The sequence below is a fragment of the Mus musculus genome, chromosome 12, assembly GCF_000001635.26.
Source record: "Mus musculus strain C57BL/6J chromosome 12, GRCm38.p6 C57BL/6J".
Taxonomy (NCBI): Eukaryota; Metazoa; Chordata; class Mammalia; order Rodentia; family Muridae; genus Mus; species Mus musculus.
Window position 1 is genome coordinate 115433545 of NC_000078.6, and position 22297 is coordinate 115455841.

The window sequence follows — 22297 nt, forward strand, 5'->3', positions numbered from 1 at the left end:
GAACTGGTGCTGCTTATATAGGCCTAGGAGAGGCATGTCTCACACCCGAATTGGTTAACATATCTCTCATCTGATTGGTTAACATGTCTCTCATCTGATTGGTTAACATATCTCTCATCTGATTGGTTAACGTGTCTCTCATTTGATTGGTTAACATCTCTCATCTGATTGGTTAACATGTCTCTCATCTGATTGGTTATATTGTTAAAACCTCATCTTGGTGAAGAACTTTACTGCCTTTGTATGCATGGTGGCCAGCGTTAGCCAGTACCACCGTGCAATGGCGCATGTGGCTTCCCACAATGTCCCTTCCGGTCAGCGCCAGCAATGGGTCACCTTGGGCGCTGAGTAAGTGGACACGCCCAAGGACCTTGGAAGACAGCTTCTGAGGCAGACACTCTTTGGGGCTCCAGACATCTGGGCACCTTCCCTGCCAGAGGAGAGGTCTCCGCCCCACCCAGGAAGTCTTTGACAGAGCGACAGGGGAACTCATCTTGGTTCCTGGATCCCTCCAACACTAGTCAGCGCAGATGAGAGTGTGGACTACAGGAGCTAACAGCTTCTGGACAGGCCCTGTTTCAGGCCTTCATCTTCTGCTAGGAGGCAGATCCAAACACCAGATATCTGTCCACCTTCCCTGTAAGAGCAGATCTTGCCTGCAGAGAATGCTCTGACCACCGAAACTCAGGAGAGAGCTAGTCTCCCAGGTCAGTTTATAGATGCTAACAGAATCACAAGAGGAACAATCTCTAACCAGAGACAACTATAATATCTAAATCCAGATATTACCAGATGGCAAAAGGCAAACGTAAGAATCTTATTAACAGAAAAAAAGAACACTCACCATCATCAGAACGCAGCACTCCCACCTCACCCAGTAATGGGCATCCCAACACACCAGAAAAGGTAGACCCAGTTTGAAAAGAATGTCTTTTGATGATGGTAGAGGACAACAAGAAGGACTGTAATAACTCACTTAAAGAAATACAGGAGAACACTGCTAAAGAGTTACAAGTCCTTAAAGAAAAACAGGAACACAACCAAACAGGTAGAAGTCCTTAAAGAAAAGCAGGAAAACACATCCAAACAGGTGATGGAAATGAACAAAACCATGCTAGACCTAAAAAGGGAAGTGGAGACAATAAAATAAGGCAATGCTGGAGATAGAAACCCTAGGAAAGAAATCTGGAACCACAGATGCGAGAATCAGCAACAGAATACAAGAGATGGAAGAGAGAATCTCAGGTGCAGAAGATTCCGTAGAGTACATGGGCACAACAATCAAGGAAAATGCAAAATGAATTAAGATACTAACTCAAAACACCCAGGAAATCCAGGACATGATGAGAAGACTAACCCTGCAGTAATAGGAGTAGATGAGAATGAAGATTTTCAACTTAAAGTGTCAGCAAATATCTTCAACAAGAATATACAAAAAAACCTTCCCAAACCTAAAGAAAGAGATGCCCATGAACATACAAGAGGCATACAGAACTCCAAATAAACTGGACCAGAAAATAAGTTCCTCTCGACACATAATAATCAGAAAAACAAATGCACTAAATAAAGATAGAATATTAAAAGCAGTAAGGGAGAAAGGTCAAGTAACATATAAAGGCAGGCCTATCAGAATTACACCAGACTTTTCACCAGAGACTATGAAAGCCAGAAGAGCCTGGACAGATGTTATAAAGACACTAAGAGAACACAAACGCCAGCCCAGACTACTATACCCAGGCAAACTTTCAATTACCATAGATGGAAAAAACAAACTATTCCATGACAAAACCAAATTCACACAATATCTTTCCACGAATCCAGCCCTTCAAAGGATAATAACTGAAAAAAAAACTACAAGGGCAGAAACCACGCCCTAGAAAAAGCAAGAAAGTAATCCTTCAACAAACCTAAAAGAAGACAGCCACAAGAACAGAATGCCAGCTCTAACAGCAAAAATAATAGGAAGCAACAATTACGTTTCTTTAATATCGCTTAATGTCAATGGATTCAGTTCCCCAATAAAAAGACATAGACTAACAGACTGGCTACACAAGCAGGACCCAACTTTTTGCTGCTTACATGAAACCCATCTCAGGGGAAAAGTCAGACACTCCTTCAGAATGAAAGGCTGGAAAACAATATTCCAAGCAAGTGGTCCAAAGAAACAAGCTGGAGTAGCCATTCTAATATCTAATAAAATCGACTTCCAATCCAAAGTTATCAAGAAAAGACAAGGAGGGACACTTCATACTCATCAAAGGCAAAATCTTTCAAGAGGAACTCTCAATTCTTAATATCTATGCTCCAAATGCAAGGGCAGCCACATTCATTAAAAAACTTTAGTAAAGCTCAAAGCAAACAATGCACCTCACACAATAACAGTGGGAGACATCAATACACCACTTTTATCAATAGACAGATTCTGAAAACAGAAACTAAACAGGGACACAGTGAAACTAACAGAAGTTATGAAACAAATGGATTTAACAGATATCTACAGAACATTTTATCCTAAAACAAAAGGATATACCTTCTTCTCAACACCTCATGGTACCTTCTCCAAAATTGACCATATAATTGATCACAAAACAGACCTCAACAGATACAAAAATATTGAAATTGTTCCATGCATCCTATCAGATAACCATGGAATCAGGCTGATCTTTAATAACAACATAAATAATAGAAAGCCAACATTCACGTACAAACTGAACAACACTCTAATCAATGATACATTGGTCAAGGAATGAAAAAAGAAATTAAAGACTTTTTAGAGGTTAATGAAAATGAACTCGCAACATACCCAAACTTATGGGACATGATGAAAGCATTTCTAAGAGGAAAACTCATAGCTCTGAGTGCCTCCAAAAAGAAACTAGATAGAGCACACACTGGCAGCTTAACAACACACCTAGAACTCTAGAATAAAAGGAAGCAAATTCACCCAAGAGGAGTAGGCGGCAGGAAATAATCAAACTCAAGGGTGAAATCAACAAAGTGGAAACAAGAAAAACTATTCAAAGAAGCAACCAAACTAGGAGCTGGTTCTTTGAGAAAATCAACAACATAGATGAACCCTTAGCCAGAATCGCTAGAGGGAACAGGGACAGCATACTAATTTAAAAAATCAGAAATGAAAAGGGAGACACAACAACAGATCCTGAAGAAATCCAAAACACCATCAGATCCTTCTACAAAAGACTATACTCAACAAAACTGGAAAACCTGGATGAAATGGAAAAATTTCTAGACAGATACAAGGTACAAAAGTTAAATCAGGATTAGGTTAATGATCTAAACAGTCCTATATCCCCTGAAGAAATAGAAGCAGTCATTAGTAGTCTCAGAACGAAAGAAAGCACAGGACCAGATGGGTTTAACAATATGAATTAACCAGTATCCCGGAGCTTTTGACTCTAGCTGCATATGTATCAAAAGATGGCCTAGTTGGCCATCACTGGAAAGAGAGGCCCATTGTTCTTGCAAACTTTATATGCACCAGTACAGGGGAACGCCAGGGCCAAAAATTGGGAGTGGGTGGGTAGGGGAGTGGGGGGGGGAGGGTATGGGGGACTTTTGGGATAGCATTGAAAATGTAAGTGAGGAAAATACCTAATTAAAAAAAATCTAATTCCAGTTCTTCACAAACTATTCCACAAAATAGAAGCAGAAGGTACCCTACCCAATTCATTCTATGGAGCTACAATTACTCTGATGCCTAAACCACAGAAAGAACCCACAAAGATAGAGAACTTCAGACCAATTTTTCTTATGAATATTGATGCAAAAATACTCAATAAAATCCTCACAAACTGAAACCAAGAACACATCAAAACAATCATCCACCCTAACCAAGTAGGTTTCATTCCAGGGATGCAGGGGTGGTTAATATATGGAAATCCATCAATGTAATCTACTATATAAGTAAACTCACAGACAAAAACCACATGATCATATCGTTAGATGCGGAGAAAACATTTGACAACATCCAACACCCATTCATGATAAAAGTCCTGGAAAGATCAGGAACTTGAGGCCCATACATAAACATGATAAAATCAATCTATAGCAAACCAGTAGCCAACATCAAAGTAAATGGTGAGAAGCTGTAAGCAATCCCACTAAAATCAGTCACTAGACAAGGCTGCAAACTTTCTCCATACCTATACAACATAGTATTTGAAGTCCCAGCGAGAGCAAATCGACAGCAAAAGGAGATCCAGGGGATACAAATTGGAAAGGAAGAAGTCAAAATATCACTTTTTGCAGATGAAATGATAGTATATATATATAAGTGACCCTAAAAATTCCACCAGAGAACTGCTAAACCTGATAAACAGTTTCAATGAAGTAGTTGGATATAAAATTAACTCAAACAAATCAATGGCCTTTCTGTAGACAAAGGATAAACAGGCTGAAAAAGAAATTAGGGAAACAACACCCTTCACAATAGTCATAAATAATATAAAATACCTTGGTGTGACTCTAAGGAAGTGAAAGAACTGTATGATAAGAACTTTAAGTCTCTGAAGAAATATATTAAAGAAGATCTCAGAAGATGGAAAGATTTCCCATGCTCATGGATTAGCAGGATCAACATTGTAAAAATGGTTATCTGGCCAAAACCAATCTACAGATTCAATGCAATCCCCCTCAAAATTTCAACTCAATTATTCAACGTATTAGAAAGAGCAATCTGCAAATTCATCTGGAATAACAAAAAACCTAGGATAGCAAAAACTCTTCTCAATGATAAATGAACCTCTGGTGGAATCACCATGCCTGACCTAGAGCTGTACTACAGAGCAATTGTTATAAAAGCGGCATGGTTCTGGTATAGTGACAGACAAGTAGACCAATGGAATAGAATTGAAGACCCAGAAATAAACCCACAAACCTATGATCACTTGATCTTTGACAAGGGAGCAAAAACCATCCAGTGTAAAAAAAGACAGCATTTTCAACAAATGGTGCTGGCACAACTGGCAGTTATCATGTAGAAGAATGTGAATTGATCCATTCCTATCACATTGTACCAAGGACAAATCTAAGTAGATCAAGGAACTCCACATAAAACCAGAGACACTGAAACTTATAGAGGAGAAATTGGGGAAAATCCTCGAAGATATGGGCACAGAGGAAAAATTCCTGAATAGAACAGCAATGGCTTGTGCTGTAAGATCGAGAATGGGCAAATGGGACCTCATAAAATTGCAAAGCTTATGTAAGACAAAGACACCATCAATAAGACAAAAGGGACCCCAACAGATTGGAAAAGGGTCTTTACCTATTCTTAATCAGATAGGGGACTGATATCCAATATATATAAAGAACTCAAGAAGGTGGACTCCAGAAAATCAAATAACCCATTAAAAATGGGGCTCAAAGCTAAACAAAGAATTCTTACCTGAGGAATACCAAATAGCAGAGGAGTACCTGAAAAAATGTTCACCATCCTTAATCATCAGGGAAATGCAAATCAAAGAAACACTGAGATTCCACCTCACACCACTCAGAATGGGTAAGATCAAAAATTCAGGTGACAGCAGATGCTGGCAAGGATGTGGAGAAAGGGGAACACTCCTCCATTGTTGGTGAGATTGTAAGATTGTACAACCACTCTGGAAATCAGTCTGGCAGTTCCTCAGAAAATTGGACATAATATTACCCGAAGATCCTGCAATAACTCTCCTGGCATATATCCAGAAGTTCCAAGTGGTAATAAAGACATTTGCTCCACTATGTTCATAGCAGCCTTATTTATAATAGCCAGAAGATGGAAAGAATCCAGATGTCCCTCAGCAGAGTAATGGATAGAGAAAATATGGTGCATTTACACAATGGAGTACTACTCAGCTATTAAAAATAATGAATTTATGAAATTCCTAGGCAAATGGATAGACATGGAAGGCATCATCCTAAGTGAGGTAACCCAATAACAAAAGAACTCACATGATATATACTCACTGATAAGTGGATATTAGCCCAGAAACTTAGAATACTCAAGATATAAGATATAATTTGCAAAACTTATGAAACTCAAGAAGAACGGAGACCAAAGTGTGGACACTTTGCGTCTTCCTAGAATTGGGAACAAAACACCCACGGAAGGAGTTACAGAGACAAAGTCAGGAGCTGAGATGAAAGGATGGATCATCTAGAGACTGCCATACCCGTGGATCCATCCCATAATCAGCCTCCAAATGCTGACATCATTGCATACACTAGAAATTTTTGCGGAACGGACACAGATATTCCTGTCTCTTGTGAGGTATGCCGGGGACTAGCAAACACAGAAGTGGATGCTCACATTCAGCTATTGGATGAATCACAGAGCCCCCAATGGAGGAGCTAGAGAAAGTACCCAAGGAGCTAAAGGGGTCTGCAACCCTATAGGTGGAACAACAATATGAACTAACCAGTACCCTCCAGAGCTCATGTCTCTAGCTGGACACATAGAAGCGAGCCTAGTCGGCCCTCATTGGAAAGAGAGGCCCATTGTTCTTGCAAACTTTATATGCCTCAGTAGAGGGGAATGCCAGGGCCAAGAAGTGGGACTGGGTGGGTAGGGGAGTGGGGGGAATGGTATGGGGGACTTTTGGGATAGCGTTGGAAATGTAATTGAAAAAAATACCTAATAAAAAATGAAATAAAAAGAATATGAATGTAATAAAAATGATAAAGTAAGATAAAGGAAAAGCAAACAAATAGGTATGGAACAAAACAAACAGAAGAAACATATGTGTATGCAGAGATACAAGTACACACGTTTTTTGTTGAATAAGAAACATGTCAATGAAGGTGGTCACTGGTGAGGAGAATCACAAGGTTTGGAGAATTTAAGGTGTATCCAAACAGCCTCACTTTATTCATAGACAGACCTTTACAAAGCAGAAGAAATCTAGGCAACAGAAATGCAGTGAACTAGGAAAATTGATGCTGTATCAGTTGAGGTCTATATTATAAAAAAGATAGTGTTTGTAGGGATCAACACTGAGACTGGGATCACACACCTATGTATGTGGGAAGCCACATGTGCCGTTGCAGGGTGGTGCTGGCTTCTGCTGGCCACCACGCACACATAGGCAGTAAAGTTCTTTTGCCAAGATGAACTTTTGAGAATTAACTTAAAATTAACCAATCATATGAGAGAGAAGTTAACCAATCAGATGAGAAACAAGTTAACCAATCAGATGAGAGACAAGTTAACCAATCAGATGTAGGCATGCAAATGAGGTGGTAAGCATAACCTAAGCACAACCAATCCGGGTGTGAGACACGCCTCTCCTAGGCCTATATAAGCAGCACCAGTTCTGGGGTTGGGGTCTCTTCCCCTCAGCAATCAAGCTCTCCCAATAAACTTGTGCAGAAGGATCCTGTTGCAGCAATGTTCTTGCTGGCAAGCCAGGGCGCGTGCAAGAAGTGGTGCCAAAACCTGGGAAAAGAAACATCTTCAGGCACGAGCGAAGACCCCCTGCTACAGGGAGGATTCAGAACTGCATCAAGGGGAAGGAGCAGTTAATAAAGTGTTCCCATAAAACAGACTGCTGAGAAGGATCCGACTGCATGGATTCAGAACTCTTCAGCTGAGGAACGGTGGTATCAATAAGTCTCCCAAATTGATCCCCCAGTTAAAGGGGGATGTGTTTTTTAAGAAAAAGGAAAAGAAAAGGGAGGAAAAATAAAAGGAATCAGTGATAAAGCAAAGAAAATGGTGAAGGAAAGGAAAAGGGAAAGGAAAGGAAAGAAAGAAAGGAAGGGACAGAAAGGAAGAAGAGAAGGGAGAGAGAGAAGAGAAGGAAAGAAAGGATTGAGACGATAAGGTTCCCGGCTTTGGGACAAGTTAAGGTTCATGAGTTATGCTTTTTTCTCCCGTTGACCCTTTGTGGGTAGGTCTGATAGTTTTGGTCTTGTTTGTTCTGATATATGGACTCTGTTACTGCTTGAAACTGTGTGTAGAGGCAGTCAAGACAGGTCAGAAAATCCTTACAGAACAACAAGAAAGTATGTCGGAAGAGGAGAGGGGCTTAAAATGAAAAAAGAAAAAGAAAGGAGACACAGTGTTATCAGGTGGACAGAAAGAACAAAAATAAAAGCCGAGGCAGAGGAGGAAGGCGAATTAGCTTTTGTGCCCCCTCCCTGTGCCTCCTCGGCAGCCACCTATAATAGGACCTTCTGTTCAGAGGTTTGGAGAGAGGTTAGATTCTCCTTGCTTGGATGTTCTATTTTCACTGACCAAGCAGGGCAGAGATATCATGAGCCTCTAGATTTCGAAGTAATCAGGAATTTGGCTAAGTCTGTGCGGACATACGGCTTAACTGCCTCCTATACTGTGGCTCAAGTAGAGGCCTTGAATAGACACTGCATGATTGGGCAGTCTTGGTGAAGGCATGCTTTTCACCTGGGCAGTATTTAGTTTAGAAAGCCTTCCTTATTAAATTTGCAAATGAACAGGCAGCAGCTAATTCTGCTGCAGGAAATCCAGCATGGGATAGGGATATGCTGCTTGATCAAGGTCGCTTTGCACAACAACAGACAGGATATCCAGTGCAGGTGTTTGAGCAGGTGAATCAGATTGCCATAAGGGCGTGGAAATCATTGCCCACCTGTGTTGACAGTGTTGCAGAACTCCAGAGAGACAATGAGGCACTGAATCAGGTAAGAGAGGCGCGCTCTCAATTGGTTTGGGAGAGAGGGTCTGTTTATGTGTTTCCCCAGGATCATCAACAACAGCTGTGGATCCTAGAACACCTGACAAGAGCAATTCAAAACAAGCAGAGCTATGAGGATGTGGATGTTCCTGTGGCTGGGGGTGCTTCCGCTAGTGAGAACTGAAGAGCTCTGTGTTCCTGCAACCATGTTGTTGATGCATTCGGGTATTTCCTCAATTCTTTACATCTAATGCCAGATTTTAAGCCTTAATGGAACTCGAATAGAACCCGTCATTGTTGGCAATTTTACCTCTTAGCTTACCTCTGCTTTTTCTTACTTTAAGAAATGGGTGGGAGTGATTTTGTTTGGTGCTGCCATATGCTGTGGACTGGTGTTCATGCTCTGGTTGGTATGCAAATTCAGAACCCAACAAAAACGTGACAAGGTGATTATAACTCAGGCACTTTTAGCTATTGAAAATGGTGCCTCCCCTGAACTTTGGTTATCTATGCTCAAGAATTAGTCGGCATCTGAGTTCTGTGCTCTTGCACCCCACGGATTTATGGATCCATTGCACAGGGATGTGAGAGACTCAACGATCATTGATCAGCCCTTAAACATCGCTGAATTTCCCTCATTTCACGTGATAGGGTGATCATGATTTCTCCAATATTTCATTTTTTGGCTGGCCTCTTTTGCAGAGTTCGCCCTAGGTCATTTAGAAGTTACTATCACACAGCACTGTGGTATCCAGAGACGGGCAACTTTCCTCATGCACAGACCAACCTAAGATATGGGGCCCATTGGCGATAGGGTTACCCTATGATGGGTAAGGCTGTGACATTAGAGGAACGACCTAAAACAGGAGCCACGGCAGATAGACATAATTGCACAGGCCTAGACCAGCCTCATTTTATTAAAACAAAAAGTGGGAGATGTGGGAAGCCACATGTGTCGTTGCAGGGTGGAGCTGGCTTCTGCTTGCCACCACGCATACATAGGCAGTAAAGTTCTTTTGCCAAGATCAGGTTTTGAGAATTAACCAAAATTAACCAATCAGATGGGAGAGAAGTTAACCAATCAGATGAGAGACAAGTTAACCAATCAGATGAGAGAGAAGTTAAACAATCAGACGTAGGCATGCAAATGATGTGGTAAGCATTACCTAAGCACAACCAATCCGGGTGGGAGACATGCCTCTCCTAGGCCTATATAAGCAGCACCAGTTCTGGGCTTGGGGTCTCTTCCCCTCAGCAATCAAGCTCTCCCAATAAACATGTGCAGAACAATCCTGTTGCAGCTTCGTTCTTGCTGGTGAGTCAGGGCATGCGCAAGATATGTGCATCTCAGGACCTACCTCAATTAACTGTCATAAACATTGTGTTGTTAAAGGAGTTCAATGAAAAGAGATTTAATGATATTTTGACCAACCAACAGATATATTTACATGTCTGTGCATTCTGATTTATATATATTTCTCTCCTTGTAAGAGACTGGAATTTCAGCTGGAACAAGCAACAAGAGTTAAAACACTTGAGGTCACTAATTACTTAAGACTATGGAGCAGTGTTTGTTTTCCCAAATGTTGTTGTTTTGCATTTCATAGATCAAATTCCTATTATACATTATTCCCAACAATTTCAAAAAATTTCTGGGCACTCAGGATCCAGTGATAATTTTATCATGCATAAACATATTTTAATTATTTTATTTTAATTATTTTAATGAATAAGAAACATGTAAATAGAGGTGGTCACTGGTGAAGTGATTCACAAGGTTTGGAGAACTTAAAGTTTATCCAAACAGCCTCATTTTATAGATGAATAAAGCTGACAAAGATACTATAGGACAGTGAGGAGGAGGTGATAAATGGACATTAAAAAATTCAATTTCTTCCTAAAAGAATTAGAAAGGGCAATTTGCAAATTCATCTGGAATAACAAAAAAGCTAGGAGAGCAGAAACTCTTGTCAATAATAAAAGAACCTCTGGTGGAATCATCATGCCTGACCTAAAGCTGTACTACAGAGTAATTGTGATAAAAACTGCATGGTACTGGTATAGCAGCAGACAGGTAGAGAAACGGAATAGAATTGAAGACTCAGAAATTAACCCACACACCTATGGTCACTTGATCTTTGACAAGGGATCTAAAACCATCCATTGGAAAAAAGACAGCATTTTCAGCAAATGGTGCTGGCACAACTGGGTGTTAGCAGGTAGAAGACTGCGAATTGATCCATTCTTATCTCCTTATAAATAGCTCAAGTCTAAATGGATCAAGGAAATCCACATAAAACCAGAGACACTGAAACTTATAGAGGAGAAATTGGGGGAAAGCCTCGAAAATATGAGCACAGGGGAAATTTTCCTGAATAGAACAGCAATGGCTTGAGCTGTAAGATAGAGAATTGACAAATGGGACCTCATAAAATTGCAAAGTTTCTGTAAGGCAAAAGACATTGTCAATAAGACAAAAAAGGTCACCAAAAGATTAGAAAAGGATCTTTACCAATCCTAAATCAGATAGGGGACTAACATACAATATATACAAAGAGATCAAAAAACTGGACTCCAGAAAATCAAATAACCCCATTTAAAATGGGGCACAGAGCTAAACAAAGAATTTCCAACTGAGGAATATTGAATGGCTGGAAAGCACCTGATAAAATGTTCAACATCCTTCATCATCAGGAAAATGCAAATCAAAACAACCATGAGATTCCACCTCACACCAGTCAGAATGGGTAAAATCAAAAATTCAGGTGACAGCAGATGCTGGTTAGGATGTGGATGGAGAAAGAGAAAATAATCCTCCATTGATGGTGGCATTGCAAATTTGTAAAACCACTCTGGAAATCAGTCTGGCGATTCCTCAGAAAATTGAACATAGTAATACCAGAAGATCCAGCAATACATTTCCTGGGCATAAACCCAGAAGATGTTCCAACTAGTAATAAGGACACATGCTCCACTATGTTCATAAGCCTCATTTATAATAGCCAGAACCTGGAAAGAACCCAAATGTTCCTCAAGAGAAATGGATACAGAAAATGTGGTACATTAACACAATGGAGTACTACACAGCTATTAAAAACAATGAATTTATGAATTTCCTCAGCAAATGGGTGGATCTGGAGGGTATCATCCTGAGTGAGTTAACCCAATCACAAAAGAACTCACATGATATGCACTCACTGATAAGTGGATATTAGTCCAGAACCTTAGAATACCTAAGATACAATTTACAAAACACATGAAACTCAAAGAGAAGTCCAAAGTGTGAATACTTCGCCCCTTCTTAGAATTGGGAACAAAATACCCATTGAAGGAGTTGCAGAGACAATGTTTGGAGATGAGACGAAAGGATGGACCATCCAGAGACTGCCCCACCTGGTGATCCATCTCATAATCAGCTACCAAATGCAGACACTATTGCATATGCCAGCAAGATTTTGATGAAAGGACCCTGATATAGAGTTCTCTTGGGAGGCTATGCCAATGCCTGGCAAACACAGAAGTGGATGCTCACAGTCAGCTATTGGATGAAACACAGGGCCCCCAATGGAGAAGCTAGAGAAAGTACCCAAGGAGCTGTGGAATCTGCAACCCAATAGGTAGAACAAAAATATGAACTAACCAGTACCCTCAGAGCACGTCTCTACCTGCATATGTAGTAGAAGATGGCCTAGTCAGCCATCATTGGGAAGAGAGGCACCTTGGTCTTGCACTCTTTCTATGCCCCACTACAGGGGAACACCTGGGCCAAGAAGTAGGAATAGGTGTATAGGGGATTAGGGTCGGGGTAGGGTATAGGTGACTTTCAGGATAGCATTTGAAAAGAAAAATGAAGAAAATACCTAATAAAATATTGGAAAAAATACAAATTCTGATCAAGTCTAAGGATTAATGTTCCTTTTTTTAATTAGGTGTTTTCTTCATTTACATTTCCAGTGCTATCCTAAAAGTCCCCCATACCATCCCCCCCCACTCCCTTACCCACCCACTCCCACTTCTTGGCCCTGACATTCCCTTGTACTGGGGCCCTGTGATCCGTCTGATAGCTGACTGTGAGTATCCACTTCTGTGTTTGCTAGGCCCTGGCATTGTCTCATAAGAGACAGTGATTTATCTTTCTGTCATCTCAGTCCCAGTGCAGCTTCCTGCTCCTCCAGGGTTTCTGACACACTCGGGATGTGGTTACAACACTGTGTCTTCGTGTCTTGCACAGAAATAGACCGCAGAGTCTTCAGATGTCAATCTACTAAGCTCCATATAGACTGTGCTGGAGGATTTGTCCGCAGTCAATGTGGCCTTGTCCTTGAATTTCTCATTGTACTTTATACTACCACTTCCAGGGTAAAACCACCCAATCCACTCAAGACCCTGTCCAGACCTCTGCTTTACCCAGTGTATAGTATACTCAGTGAAGGTGTAGCCAGAAGCCTTGCAGGACAGCTTCACTGATGCCCCGGGTTTCACCAGCTCAGCTCCAGACTGCTGCAGCTGGACCTGGGAGTGGACACCTATGGGAAGAAAGACACAGTGGATGACATTGTCATCACAGGCCCTGTCTCCATTTCAGATTTGGAAATGGGGAGCCCCTTACCTGCAGTTACTGACAGGAGGAAGAGAAAGACCCAGCACAATTCCATGGTTTGAGTCAGTGTGTTCAGTGACTGTGGAGAGGACACTGATCATGGGTTGTCTTCAGCTCGTGGACATCCCTGTATTTACTGCCATAGATTCAATGAATTTGCATATTCATGAGCAGGGCACATCTTAGGTAAGAACCTAGTCCATCTAGAGATGGACTAGGGAGAAAGGACTGAAAATGATCATGGGTCAGGGAGCAGGATGCTCAGGTCCAAATCATAATCCTCTCTGAGAAAATGCATCCCAAACAGTTTCCCTGAGCCCTGGACAGATGTTGTGGATGTAACTTCAGGGACTAAGCTCTCAATAAATATTTGGCCTGAGTCTGTTGCTCCAATTTGAGAAAATGTTAACACATGGATTTAGAGATTGTGCTTTGTGATGATGATGACGACGATGATGATGATGATGATGACGATGATGACAAGAATGATTATCATGATGATGGTTTTGATGGTAAATTCCAAAGATGGCTGACTTTAGAGAATTAAAACCCTTTTTCACATATGTGAAAATAATATCTGCCTTTAGACAGGTTACATACTTCAAAATTCACTAAAGTGACTAGAAGTACATGTGTTTAAAATATTCACACATCAATGATTATTACACCACTATCATGATTAAGTTAATTATAGACATAAACTATAGATGTCTGTACAAAGGATTTTATCTCTAAGGCATGGATTTCATATATATGTATTTTTGCCAGCAATTTACATTGATTTTGAAAAAGTAAATGCAGTAAGATATAACTATATAAATTAAGACAATGTCAAAATTAAAAATAAGAAATGTGACTTTTTTGTTTTGTTTTTCCAGACATGGTTTCTCTGTGTAGCCCTGGCTATCCTAGAACTCACTCTGTATACCAGGCTGGCCTCAAACTCAGAAATCTGCCTGCCTCTGCCACACAAGTGCTGGGATTAAAGGCATGGGCCCCTACTGCCCAAGTTAAATGTGACTCTTATTAATAACTCATATTTTTCATATTTATAGACAAATATGTATGCAAATACATGATGATGTTCCAATTGTCTAGTAGAAAAAAGGGAAAATAGGAGGACTAGATGTTACAGGAGAAATATGCACAGTGTACAAAATACTCCTGTATGAAAATTCTATATATTTGTAACATTGTTTTATCTATATTTCATAAGGAATTTTATTCTTTAAACTTTTCAACCATCTATGACATATGCTATGATCAACCACCACTCTCTGGACTCTCACCACAGATCTACCACCACTAGGTTCCTGCTTTCCCATTGGAACATTCCAATAAGTCTCTTACTTAACATTCTGACCTCTTCTGTTCCATTAAATAATGACACAGTGAGGTTAATTAGTACTACCTATATATACATATATAGGGTCATCACTAGTAAAGAGTGAACCTGCCATCATTCATCAAATGTCAAAAGACGTCCAGCTTGCTGTGGTTCCTCAACAGCACCTCCCTTATGTGTTGAATTTTTTAAATTGTTACGTTATTCTTAGTGGTGATAGCAGGATACACCTGCACCAAAGGGGACATATTAACCTCAGAGGATGACTTCTTTACTTCAATGCTCAGGGATTTAACTGATGTCACTAAGCTTGCCAGGAGACATGTCTATCTGCTCAGTCATTTCAAGGTCTCTCATGTGGTAATTATCACTGTTTTTTTTTAATATGCATCTGTGCTGGTAAATATAGCTACTGAGAGTTCATGTGTACACTAAGAACAGTTAAATCCCTGGAGATAAGATTTCCTATCCTTTAACCCCATTCTCTGAATCTTACATTCTTTTTCATGTTTTATGATGGTCTTTGATTCATGGGTGAGAAGTTGGTATCATTGAATCACCTGTTGCTGAATACTCTGACAATCTTTCTCAACACTCTAATGACTCCTCAATGTCTGCATCAATCATTACAGAGAACAAAATGAGCCTCTGTGATCAAGGCTCAGACAATATGTTGGGTATGAACATAAATGTTTATAAGGCAGTTTGACAACAAGACCATTAGCTATATAACTGAGGTCTGCTAGGGCCTATATTATCTCTAAACATGGGCTTTAACCACACTTACCTGGGATGAAGATTTTCCTATGAAAATTGGCCAAAAAATAATAAATAAAATTATGTAGTTACCCAGCAATAACAGTCTCACACATCTACTCAAATGATTCTACTACTTATTGTAGAGATGCTCATACATTCATGTTCATTTATACATATACAAAGTGATTATTGCTCAATGATAAAACATGAGTTATATGAACTATCAATATATGGAAAATAATACCCAACATTTTACTCATGTCCGTGAGACAAGTGCTTCAAGTTCTAATTCATAAGTGTTCCAAGATTTCAATGTTGAGTATGCTGTTTGTAATTCTAAAAGCTAAGAGACTAGAATTGGAACATTAGAGTATAAGGAATTTACAAAGATGATACAGTAAAATAGAGATGAAATATGAGAGTAAAACGTTTAAAATTGAGCAGATTATAAGAGTCATAGTGGTTGCAGGACTCCAAGGAAAGAGTGTTTTCCAGTCACAATGGACTCATGCACATAAGAATTCACAGAAACTGTCGCTGCAGGCACAGAGCATGAACAAAGTTAACCCTGATAAAATCCCCAACTTAGAAAAATGAAATGGACACAGGATCTCAGCCCTAAAGACTTGTATGTAAAAGAATGCCTAGTTTTCTCCAGGGGAGTCTCATAAGGGATGTAAAGTACAATTAATAATGAGGAGATGCTTAGCAGTAGAAAGCAAAAATACAAATAAAAAAAGAAGAATTCAATGGTGTTTTTGCAGACTTTTTTTTTCTAATATTACCTCATTCCACTCCTATTGTCTCACTTAAGTTTAGCTATATATCATGGCTACAGAGTTTTTTTTTTCTGTTGAAACTTAATTGTATTTTAATGTTCACCAGAAAGTTAACGCTTAAAGCAAACTTGTCCAAACAAAATTGTTGGAGAACAGTTGCATAAAAATAGAAAAATATTCCATTTATATAAAGTCCAAGTTTTCAAATTATCAGAATAGTTTAAGGCTTAATCTTACAGATTTTCTTTTTTTAATTTTTAATATTTCTTATTACGTAATTTCCTCAATTACCTTTCCAATGCTATCCCAAAAGTCCCCCATACCCTCCCCTCACTTCCCTACCCACCCATTCCCATTTTTTTGGCCCTGGCGTTCCCCTGTACTGGGGCATATACAGTTTGTGTGTCCAATGGGCCTCTCTTTCCAGTGATGGCCGACTAGGCCATCTTTTGATACATATGCAGCTAGAGTCAAGAATTCCAGGGTACTGGTTAGTTCATAATGTTGTTCCACCTATAGGGTTACAGATCCCTTTAGCTCCTTGGGTACTTTCTCTAGCTCCTCCATTGGGGGCCCTGTGATCCATCCAATAGCTGACTGTGAGCATCCACTTCTGTGTTTGCTAGGCCCTGGCATAGTCTCACAAGAGACAGCTATATCTGGGTCCTTTCAGCAAAATCTTGCTAGTGTATGCAATGGTGTCAGCGTTTGGAAGCTGATTATGGGGTGGATCCCTGGATATGGGAGTCTCTAGATGGTCCATCCTTTTGTAACAGCTCCAAACTTTGTCTCTGTAACTACTTCCATGGGTGTTTTGCTCCCAATTCTAAGAAGGGGCACAGTGTCCACACTTTGGTCTTAATTCTTATTGAGTTTCATGCATTTAGCAAATTGTATCTTATATGTTGAGTATCCTAAGTTTTGGGCTAATATCCACTTATCAGTGAATACATATTGTGTGAGTTTTTTGTGATTCTGTTACCTTACTCAGGATGATGCCCTCCAGGTCCATCCATTTGGCTAGGAATTTCATAAATTCATTCTTTTTAATAGCTGAGTAGTACTCCATTGTGCAAATGTACCACATTTTCTGTATCCATTCATCTGTTGAGGGGCATCTGAGTTCTTTCCAGCTTTTGGCTATTATAAATAAGGCTGCTATGAACATAGTGGAGCATGTGTCCTTTTTACTGGTTGCGGTATCTTCTGGATATATGCTCAGGAGACTTATTGGAGGATCCTCTGGTAGTACTATGTCCAATTTTCTGAGGAACTGCCAGACTGATTTCCAGAGTGTTCGTACAAGCTTACAATCCCACCAACAATGGAGGAGTGTTCCTCTTTCTCCACATCCTTGACAGCATCTACTGTCACCTGAATTTTTGATCTTAGCCATTCTGACTGGTGTAAGGTGGAATCTCTGGGTTGTTTTGATTTGCATTTCCCTGATGATTAAGGATTTTGAACATTTTTTCAGATGCTTCTTTGCCATTTGGTATTCCTCAGGTGAGAATTCTTTGTTCAGTTCTGAGCCCCAATTTTTAATGGGGTTATTTGATTTTCTGGATTCCACCTTCTTGAGTTCTTTATATATATTTGATATTAGTCCCCTATCTGATTTAGGATAGGTAAAGATCGTTTCCCAATCTGTTGGTGGTCTTTTTGTTTTATTGACGGTGTCTTTTGCCTTGCAGAAGCTTTGCAGTTTCATGAGGTCCCATTTGTCAATCCTTGATCTTACAGTGTAAGCCATTGTTGTTCTATTCAGGAATTTTTCCCCTGTGCCCATATCTTCAAGGCTTTTCTCCACTTTCTCCTGTATAAGTGTCAGTGTCTCTGGTTTTATGTGAAGTTTCTTGATCCACTTAGATTTGACCTTAGTACAAGGAGATAGAAATGGATCAATTCACATTCTTCTACATGATAACAACCAGTTGTGCCAGCATCATTTGTTGAAAATGCTGTCTTTCTTCCACTGGATGGTTTTAGCTCCCTTGTCGAAGATCAAGTGACCATAGGTGTGTGGGTTCATTTCTGGGTCTTCAATTCTATTCCATTGGTCTACTTGTCTCATTATACCAGTACCATGCAGTTTTTATCACAATTGCTCTGTAGTAAAGCTTTAGGTCAGGCATGGTGATTCCACCAGAGGTTCTTTTATCCTTGTGAAGAGTTTTTGCTATCCTAGGTTTTTTGTTATTCCAGATGAATTTGCAGATTGCTCTTTCTAATTCATTGAAGAATTGAGTTGGGATTTTGATGGGGATTGCATTGAATCTGTATATTGCTTTTGGCAAGATAGCCATTTTTACAATGTTGATCCTGCCAATCCATGAGCATGGGAGATCTTTCCATCTTCTGACATCTTCTTTAATTTCTTTCTTCAGAGACTTGAAGTTTTTATCATACAGATCATTCACTTTCTTAGTTAGAGTCACGCCAAGATATTTTATATTATTTGTGACTATTGGGAAGGGTGGTGTTTCCCTAATTTCATTCTCAGCCTGTTTATTCTTTGTGTAGAGAAAAGCCATTGAATTGTTTGAGTTAATTTTATATCCAGCTACTTAACTAAACCTGGCTACAGAGTTTTGATTTTTATTACCCTCTCTCTCTCTCTGTCTCTCTGTCTCTGTCTCTGTCTCTGTCTCTCTCTCTCTCTCTCTAGCTTGCTCTTTGTTGTTTTTGTTTTATTTTTAATCCCCCTTTAAAGTTATTTCTCTCTTTTTTCTTTCTTTCTTTTTGCTTATATTCAGAAAGAAAAAAACGGTGTGTAGTTTCATGTATTTGTTGATAGGAAGAATCTGGAAATAGTTGGGGGTGATGAAATCAGTTATTAGAATAAATTGTATCACTTTTTTCAAAATGTTATAAAAACTTAATAAACCCAGTGAGCATAAATCTGTGAACTGTTTACCAAGGAAACTTTACAGTGTTTGAGCATAGAGAATCACATGTTAATCACCACAGTGCAGATCAGTTAGTACATTTAAAAATACACACACACACACACACACACAGAGAGAGAGAGAGAGAGAGAGAGAGAGAGAGAGAGAGAGAGAGAGAGAGAGAGAGAGAGAGAGAGAGCAGAGTCCCCTACATATCCTTCTCACCTCTCTATGGGGATACGTGGCGTCATTCTGCCATCTGCTGGTCATGGGTTCCCATGAAAATAGGTTTCTCATTACTTAAACTGAAGTTGCATTGTCTGGCTTAAGAAAACACTAATTCATGTAACTTCAGTGTTTACACAGATCCACTGAAGAGAGAAATGGCTTTAGTTTCCCTGGAGATGATGATTTATGCATTAGCGATTTTAAGTTGTGCCAATATTACTATAATGTATCCCTTGAAATCAGGTTCATCCTTGCTGGTAGTTGGGTCCAGCTCTTGCAGTTCCCATTTCTATAAACATAATGACAGTAGAGAACAGGCTCTTTCCTGATGTTGTAAGACTACACCTGGATCAGAGCACCTGTGTTCAGAGGTAAAACACTCACCCTACATTGTTTAGTAGACACAATAATGGTACACAGAAGTGAAACTGTACATGTAAACAACTAAAATGTTGAAGCAGCTCAGGACCTGGATGAACTCTCAGAAGCTGAAACAGCTTTGAAATTATTGCTAAAATCGGCCTGTATTAACAACATGAAAAGTTAGTGAAAACTCTTTTAGCTAATGAAAAATAACCATCTAGATGAAAGGTCTGACTCCTAGATATCAGCAATGAGAATCGCTTCACTGTGTGTCAGGACTTCACGTGGTCTTTTTATACATGAACTCTTAGCAGCTATAGTTAACACCATAAAACCTGAATAAACCAAGACAGTCAAAATAAAATCACACGTATAAGTGAAATATCTGAGTAGCAAATGTGTTTACTGTAAGTTTAACCATATAAATTTGATTGCTTAGATATACACTGTAGAATGTGAAATTTGGATTTCATATATTTTCCTCTCAGGTTATCACATCCAACTTCTTGCATGTTTTCTCTGCTTTCCCCACTAAACAAAGTGTAACCATATTTTTAAAATATTGCAACATAATGGTGAGGGACTTTCAAGAACACAGACCAAGTTTTGGATCTATTGGCATTTGATAATTGATGCTGAAAATGTGCTCATTTTTCCTTCGGATATATGCTAGGTATTACTTATGTACTAGTGAATGACGCACATATGTATATATATGCAGCACTGATTGGACTCTCTATATTTTTACTTAATGAAATAAAACTTGTCAGTTAGTTGGGAGAGATTTATTGGAAGTTCCAAAACGAATCCAGAATGTTATATTGGGGCACATATGATTCTGATATATTTCATACATGAATAAAAATGTCAAAGAATAAACTCATTCTGAAAAATAAAAGTAACAACTTAACATATGGTTAGAATTTTCATGGAAATGATTATTCCACACTGTGCATTATTCTCCCATAATTTCTACTCTTTCATTTCTTGACTCTCCTATTTTTATTAGGATAGACACTTTCATTTATACACTATAATGCATTGATATACATAATTGCATACAGGAATGCAATATCTAAGAAATACTAATGAGATATTCATATTTTATCTACACATATTTATAATAAAATTAATATATGAGAATGTTCATGTCATTAACATATCTGTGGCTGATGATTCTGTAACCATTCTCACCACTTTGACCACTCATGAATGTATGCATCAATGAATAAACATTGAACACAGAAACTTCTTGACTAAGGCTGAGAGTAGCACTAATCTATTATATAAATGTAAGTATTTATAACACATTTTGAAATCTTGAACTTCCGCAATACAATTAGGATCATTTAGGACCACAAATCCAATATGAAAATTGTTAGGCATTGCATAAGAGTCATGCACTAATAGGTACATCTTACCTGAAGTCTGATATTGTAGGCTACAAGGTTAGACACAGTATAACATCACTGGTGTCTTTGTACTTCTTCTAGACTGCATAACATTGTTCTATATTAAAAATGGTAGCAGGTAGAATATCCTAATGAGTAGAAGGGTCCTGTACCATAGTCCTTAGCTAAGGGTGAAATGTAGAATAAATCTGACTAAGACCAAAAACTCTAGACACAACATATGCTGCCTAGGAAAACAATTCTCCATTGCTGCTTGGAGTGAAAACTGGAATGACCACTCTAGAAATCAGTCTTCGGTTTTCTCAGAAAAAATAGAAATAGTTCTACAGGAAGGCTCACAAATAACACTGTTGGACATATACATAAAACTCTGCACCATGCATAAAGTATGTGTATTCTACTGTGTTTATAACAACTCTATTTGTAATAGCCAGAAGCTGGAAAAATAGTCACCCCACATCCAGAGAACGGATACAAAAAAGGTGGTTTATTTACACAGTGGAATACTGCTCAGATATTAAAGGCAAGGAAATAATGAATTTTACAAACAAATTGATAGAACTAGAAAATATCATACTTGCATCTGATATTCCTTTTCTATAGGTTTTCCATTTTTCAGGATTCCATTAGTTTGTGTTTACTTTATTGCATCTATTTCCATTTTTATGTATTACATCATTTTAGTTATTACCTTCACCTGTTTAATTGTATTTTTATTTATTTCCTCCTAAAGATCTCTATCTGTTCAATTGTACTTTTCTATATTTCTTAAGGGATTTATGCATTCGCTATTTAAAGGCCAAACATCATCTGTGCAAGACTGGATTTAAGATCACTTTATTGTGTTTTGATTGTGTTAGGATATCCAGGGCATGCTATAGTTGGAGTACTATGCTTTGGAGGTGTCGTGCAGCCCTCCCTCTTGTTTTTGTTCTTTCAAGTGTCTTTTAGCCATATACACCACACTGGTCCTAGATGTTCTACTTGTAGTCGGTATTGGGAGAAAGATGAAGGTCGATGGTCCTGATATGGTAGTCCCCTAATGGATATCCGTGATCTGTGTGGTTTAAGACCTGATATTCTATATGATTCTGGTCCACTTAATGTGAGCAGAGTGGTGGTGGGAGAATGTATTTCCCGCTATATGGGAGTGACCTTAGCAGTGACACACTACTTTAGGGATATGGAATCTGAAGAGGCCAACTGCTATATCCAGAAAGAACACCTTGCATTTCTACAAGAAATGCAAGGACAGAAATGCAAAGACAATGG

The 22297-nt window shown here is 39.1% G+C and overlaps 1 gene segment (V, D, J or C) and 1 further gene; both read right to left on the minus strand.

The window, feature by feature from the left end:
* Igh (immunoglobulin heavy chain complex) overlaps positions 1-22297 on the minus strand; it is a 2751187-nt gene that overhangs the window by 2174777 nt on the left and 554113 nt on the right.
* On the minus strand, positions 12873-13166 carry Ighv1-62-2 (immunoglobulin heavy variable 1-62-2). The segment is given in 1 exon segment: positions 12873-13166. A coding segment is annotated over 1 exon segment (294 nt).